The following is a 6,320-nucleotide window of genomic DNA, read 5'->3' on the forward strand; positions in this document are numbered from 1 at the left end:
AAAAAAGATTTGAAAAAAACATTCTAAATGCAAGCACCACACTGAGCTGATGCTTTATGGCAGAGCTTATTTAGTCCCTTAGTGCAGACCTCCATTAGTCACACAGTCTCTCAGGGTGATTAACCATTTCTCTAAAAGAAATATATATATATATCCATGTCAACATTCAGAAGACATAGCAGGTCCTGCTTTGTTTGCAGAGACAGGGAGATCTCCCCAGCGCTGCGTAAAGTATCAGGATAATGACGGTCTGCACTCTCCGGGTCCATGCCGACAGCTCGGTATACTTTACTCCTCAAACACCTGATCCTACGATCAAAATCCAAGGCTGGAGGAGCGCTGATCACCGGCAGATTCCCCCTACTACGCGATTGGCCATTTTCCTGCCCAGCTCCTTGGCTTGGGAGGTGTTTTGGGTTAAAAATTCAATTTAGACCATAAAAACTGACCAGCCTGCTTCTTCAGCAGATGAAGGAATGGACCCCTGCGTGCAAATATATACATGCTTTATTATTATTATTGCTTAATAGAGCACCAACATATGCCGTAGCGCTGTACAATGGGTAGACAGGACATAAGTAGTATATAACAAATATTTGACTTACAGAAACAGATCAGGAGGGCCCTGCTCAAAGGAGCTTACAATCTATGTTGAGACGGCTGTCTTCCCCCCCCCCACTTCCTCTGGTGACAGCAGGAAGCATACTGAAGTACACTTCCTGCATCTGACCTGTGATACCCCCATTTAAAGGAACAGTCCAGCATCCATGACATACTGTAGAATACAGTACTCTGATTAACCCCCTTTACCTTTTGTTTCTGTACGTCGTTATGTTATACACTACATTATGTCCTGTTATCCCATTGTACAGCGCTGTGGAATCTGACGGCGCTATATAAATCGATAAACGCGAACGAATCCTCTGTGAGTACTTCAATATGCATCCTGATTGGCTGCTTAAGCTGTCAGTACTTTCAATGACACCAGTGGGAGTTTGTAGAGTAACTGATTGACAGCTTAAGCAGCCAATCAGCTGCAGGAAAGTGCTACCATTTAAATCAATGGTTAAAATGCAGTGTTCAGATCTGCAGAACGCCTCTCTTGCAGGGCATTTAGCTGGGGTGGGGGAGGGGAAACGGGGGCAAACGCAGTTAGGTGGATTCTGCAGAAAGCAAAAAAGGACCACACAAAAATTTTAAGGGACCCCGCACTTATACGCATTAAATAACGCGTCCCATTAAAAAAAGAGCGACAGACAACTGCATATAGGCCGGCCGAATGCTTTTCTACCCCGCCGCTCTGCTTCAAGCAAGTATTCTTTTTAACTCCCCCCCCCCCTTGTCGTTAGACCCCTCCAGAGCAATAAAACAGAAGAAGGGGATCCGGTTACTTAATCCAACCTAAAGGCGAGTATCGCTAACCCACCAGAGGCTTTCAATGCAAAATCCTTAAAAATAAAAAAAATTCTTAATTTTTATTTTAAAAAGAACATTTATATGCAGCTATAGTATAAGAAAACACAACAGCGTAGGAGGAGGGGCTCCGAGTCCAGCATGAATAGCTTTTGATATTTTTTTTACAGCCGTTTAGAGATAAACGCCTCCTCTCTGCCCAGTATGGTCGTTCTTCACTTTTAATTTTTTTTGGTCAGTTTGGCGAGTCCCCAACGGAGCTTCAGCTTCTCCCACACAAAGCGCGTGAAGCCGCTTGCCGGTCTCCTCTTTGGCAGCACTCCTTAGAAGATAGCTGGGTTTGGTGGCCTTCACACGGTTCCTCGGTCTCCCACCAGCATGCTGACCTCCTGAAGGTGCTCTCTCACGGCCTGGTCCAGCACGGTGTAGACATCCTTACAGGCCTTGCTCGCCGCGTCTATCACTCGCTCGAGGTGGTCCTCGTGGAGCCGAGAGTTCATTTCCAACAAGGCGATCTGGTCGGACTTGGGAAGCAGCGCCAAAGCCAGCTGAGGTCCGCCGGCTGTCTCTTCCACGTAGCTGAGGTCGGCCAGCGGCGTGTCCTCGATGAAACCGGCCGAGCATGCGCAAACGTAGTCCCGCATGGGGATGCCGGCATCTATCACCGCGAGGGTGGCGGCGTTGACGCTCGTGCAGTAATTACCACCATCGGCCTGAAGGATCTGGGCAAGAAGAAGACAGAGAAGACTATGTTGAGACATGCGAGTTCCGGTTGCATTAACCTCTCGAGCGCCCGCCCGCTAGCCTCACCTGTACGAAGATGTCTATCTGCGAGCGGGGATAGAGCTGGGTCAGAATGGCCGCCTCGAAGGTCTGCTTGAGGTGCAGCGTCATCTCGGTGGACTTGCGATCTCCGTGCGGACGCCGTTTCCTCTCGCTCGTGCTGAAGGTGGCCATGCTGAACTGGCAGTTCACGACGGCGCGATCGTGGAGCGCTTTACTGCGAGACCCCCTGATCTAGAGAGACGAAAGCCGACATTTACTCTTCTGAGCCGGTTAGGCGAGGAGAGAAGACAGAGGAGGAAGAGAGGCCAAGGAAACCGGCTCCCTAAAACCACAGCTTCGGGCCAGGAAGGTTCTGCTTCCTGTTGAGCTGCGCGCTGAAGTTTAAGCCTAGTGTCAGGGGGGCAGAGATGCTCCGCGCGCAAGGGGCGGCAGAGGGGGGCCAGAGATGCTCCGCGTCCACGGGGTGGCATCAGAGGGGGGCCAAAGATGCTCAGCACCCTCGGGCATCAGGGGGGCAGATCAGTGACCTGGGGTAGGTACTCTGGACGCACAGGTAAGGGAGGAGTAAGTACTCTGCCCGCACAGGGCACTGACATGGGGGGGCACATTCTTTTGACAGGGTAGTAACAGGAGGGTAGATACTCTGCCCGCACAGGGCAGTGGCAGGGGGGTAGATACTCTGCCGGGGGGGGCAGGGCAGTGACAGGGGGTAGATGGGTTACCTCCATGCCTCACCTCGTGCGGCCCATACACCACTGCCAGGGCCTTGGTGTTCCCCTGCTCTATGTAAGCAGAGCCATCAGCCTGAGCGAACACCCCCATCCGGGCCTGGATCTTGCGCAGCTCGCCCGCCTTTCTGCCATCCACCCGGTAGCCCTGATCCGACAGAAGCTCCAAACCAGCCATGGCGACCCACGTGAGTCCGGCAGCACTGGGAACTACAACTCCCGGCAGCCGCAGCGCTCCTGACTCACGGGACTTCCGAACCGTCTCTACAAGACGCAATGAGTACTACATCACCCGGCATGCTTCACTCCAAAACACTAGCGCCTGATGAAGAACGATGAGTGCGGTGCTTGCCGGTCAATGTAGTCCTAATCACTCACCAAGGAGGAAGGCATCTGAGCGTACGGAAAAGGCTAGGGGAGAGCGGTTTATGTGTAAATGCCATAAATATGTAAATAAATATTGTAAATATGATAGCATCATAATGATAAAATCCACATGAGAAAAGTCATATTAAATAAATTAATAAATAAAACAGAATTTTGGAAAATTTTAGATGAAGCCATAAACAAAGAAGCGGGAGGGTTTTGACGGCAGTTTGTTGACATTTTATGTTTAATAAAGTTTTTTTAAACTTCAGTTCAGCCATGGTATCATGTTTGATGGGTTGTCGCCGGCCGGGTCAAGGCCGAGTCCATCGGAATGAAGACTAGATTGTCAGCTCTCAAGAGCAGGGTCTTCTCCTCCTCCTGTAGCGAGTGTCTTAATCTGTGACAATGTTATTCTCAACGGCCGGGAATACCGGGCAACTCATGGGCTACGGGTACCCGCTGACGGCAGTGTGGGGTCCCGCTTATATTATAACTACATTATTTATTCACTGGCATTTTATTGGAACCCACAAAAAGAAGAACAAAGACAAGAAACCATTGAGAGATTGAGCCCTTTTGCACATGTTCTGGTGTGCAGAACTCCATGTGAGTGCGCTTGTTATACATTTAATTTTTATACTTGGTTGACATACTGCACCATTGGGTCTTTGCCTTTTTCTTCTAGTTCCGGTTTGGTAATACAAGATACATTGAGAATACGTTGATCTCATTATTGAATCACCATTGTCTATACTATTATGGTCTGTCTCTTTTCCTTTTTTCTTATATGAGCGCCCCCAAGTGGATTTTCCATGGCTTATTGGGAAAGGGCAGCTACGGCAAGGTCCTGCTGGCTGCCGACACCATCAGCAAAAGATTCTTGGCCGTTAAAAGGATGAAGAAGAAGCAACTTCTTGAGGAGGAACAGGAGCAGCACTATGGTGGAGAGGCGCGTGTTGGAAGCGGCAGTGGGGAGCCCATTCCTGACCCATGTGCACGCCGCTTTGCAGACCGAGGACCCCCTGTTTTTCGCCATGCAGTTCTTAAATGGAGGAGACCTGGATAAGCTTCGTTCGGCAGACTTGACCCCAACGTCACCACGTTATTCGCTGCCGAACTAGTCTGCGGTTTGCGGTGTCTCCATAGCAAGATCGTCCATCGGGATTTGAAGCCAGAGAACGTGCTGTTGGACAACTAGGGTCATCTTAAGATAGCAGATTTTGGTCTGGCTGTGGAGAACATGTTCGGAGAGCAGACGGCTGATGGTTTTGCTGGGACCCTGGGATACATAGCCCCTGAAATGCACCAAGGTAAGAGGTATAATGCCTCTATAGACTTGTGGGCCTACGGGGTTATACTGTATGAGATGGCCACAGGAGACATACCATTCTACGGCGGGACAGACATTAAAGAGGTGGCCAGATCGGTCATCAAGGACACACGGCTGTACCCTGACCATCTCAGCCCTGACACCAAAGACCTCATAGAGAAGATGCTGTGCAAGAAACCCTCCAAGAGGCTGAAAGAAGCTGCCGCCATCCACCTCCATCCCTTCTTTGAGTTTATTGATTGGGGAGACCTTGAGGTGGGAAGAGCAGCTCCCCCGTTCTTCTTCCTCCCAACGTCTCCGGAGAGTTTTTTGCTGACGTTGTCACAGAAGGAAGCATTTTTACCTTCTGAGGTTCCAGGAGCCCCCATTGGATCAGAATCTGTTCTGTGGGTTCTCTTACTCTAGTGCTCAATGGAACGATTCAGTGTCTTCTCGTGGATATGATCAGGAACCATCTAGCCTGTCTGCTCTCAACCTGTGGGAGAACATACAACTCACCGCCCTACTACCAGAGCTACACCCACCACTACCACCTGCCACAGCTACACCCATCACTACCACCTGCCACCCCACAGCTACACCCATCACTACCACCTGCCACCCCACAGCTACACCCATCACTACCACCTGCCACAGCTACACCCACCACTACCACCTGCCACAGCTACACCCACCACTACCACCTGCCACAGCTACACCCATCACTACCACCTGCCACAGCTACACCCACCACTACCACCTGCCACAGCTACACCCATCACTACCACCTGCCACAGCTACACCCATCACTACCACCTGCCACCCCACTGCCACAGCTACACCCATCACTACCACCTGCCACCCCACTGCCACAGCTACACCCATCACTACCACCTGCCACAGCTACAGCCATCACTACCACCTGCCACCCCACAGCTACACCCATCACTACCACCTGCCATCCCACCTCTACAGCTACAGCCATCACTACCACCTGCCATCCCACCTCTACAGCCTGGAGATTGTTGGTCTATTTGGTGTCGCCAGTTCCTCCGTTAAGGAGCAGAGTCAGCAGCACCGGATCCAGCCAAAACTGGAAACTTAAATAAACTTAAAAAACATCCTTATCTTGGGTTTCTTAGAATTAAATTGTTTATTCGGATTCTATTGCCGGATGAGAGGGGAGGAGCTTGTTTCTCGTTGTAGTAACGTATTGTAATGAGTAATAGACAGTCAATGTGGCAATATCTCTATGAAAAGCCATTGCTTGAGTTCCCCGTTGACATCTGTGTTAAAGCTCCATGGAAGCTATGCCAAGAGCTACGCCTCCATTGCTCCCCCTTTGGCAATTGGCGATGCAGGGCTATGGAGCTCTGCTTGCTGATCACAGCTCAAACAGATCAGGGTTCTCCCTTATAAATAAAAAATGGAGAAGAAATTATGTAAAAAATGAAATACATAAAAAAATTAATTGATTGGCAGGCTAGTGATGTCATCATGACATCACTGGCATAAAAAAATATATGAGAGATCTTCGAAGTGAGTTTAAGCCGTGCTGTGCTGGGAACAGTGCAGTTCCGCTATAAGTAAAAAAATATATATTAAAAAATCACCCCAAACCCCTTACACCAAAAATGTTATATAGGGTAATATGTAAAGCATGGATGCGGCCCTCCGGGTAACAAATACACGTTTCTGGACATAAATTGGGTCAT

The 6,320-nt window shown here is 49.6% G+C and overlaps 1 protein-coding gene across 1 annotated transcript; it reads right to left on the reverse strand.

Moving 5' to 3' along the window:
* Nucleotides 1-1,472: 1,472 nt before the first annotated feature.
* Nucleotides 1,473-3,144, reverse strand: EXOSC4 (exosome component 4). Its single transcript, XM_053466562.1, has 3 exons — nt 2,935-3,144; nt 2,224-2,430; nt 1,473-2,135 (listed from the first exon to the last, which is right to left on the reverse strand). The coding sequence occupies exons 1-3, from the start codon at nt 3,103-3,105 to the stop codon at nt 1,764-1,766; spliced, it is 750 nt and encodes a 249-aa protein (XP_053322537.1). The 5' UTR covers nt 3,106-3,144; the 3' UTR covers nt 1,473-1,763.
* Between the last annotated feature and the right edge of the window lie 3,176 nt (nt 3,145-6,320).

This window comes from Spea bombifrons, chromosome 5 (genome assembly GCF_027358695.1).
Source record: "Spea bombifrons isolate aSpeBom1 chromosome 5, aSpeBom1.2.pri, whole genome shotgun sequence".
Taxonomy (NCBI): Eukaryota; Metazoa; Chordata; class Amphibia; order Anura; family Pelobatidae; genus Spea; species Spea bombifrons.

Bases quoted from the DNA above. Each gene is read 5' to 3' on its own strand.
- EXOSC4 (XM_053466562.1), bottom strand. From the start codon at position 3,105: ATGGCTGGTTTGGAGCTTCTGTCGGATCAGGGCTACCGGGTGGATGGC. The intron at 2,431-2,934 runs GTGAGGCATGGA...TCGTCTCTCTAG, and splicing joins TGGTGTATGGGCCGCACGAG to ATCAGGGGGTCTCGCAGTAA. The intron at 2,136-2,223 runs GTGAGGCTAGCG...CTTCTTGCCCAG, and splicing joins AGATAGACATCTTCGTACAG to ATCCTTCAGGCCGATGGTGG.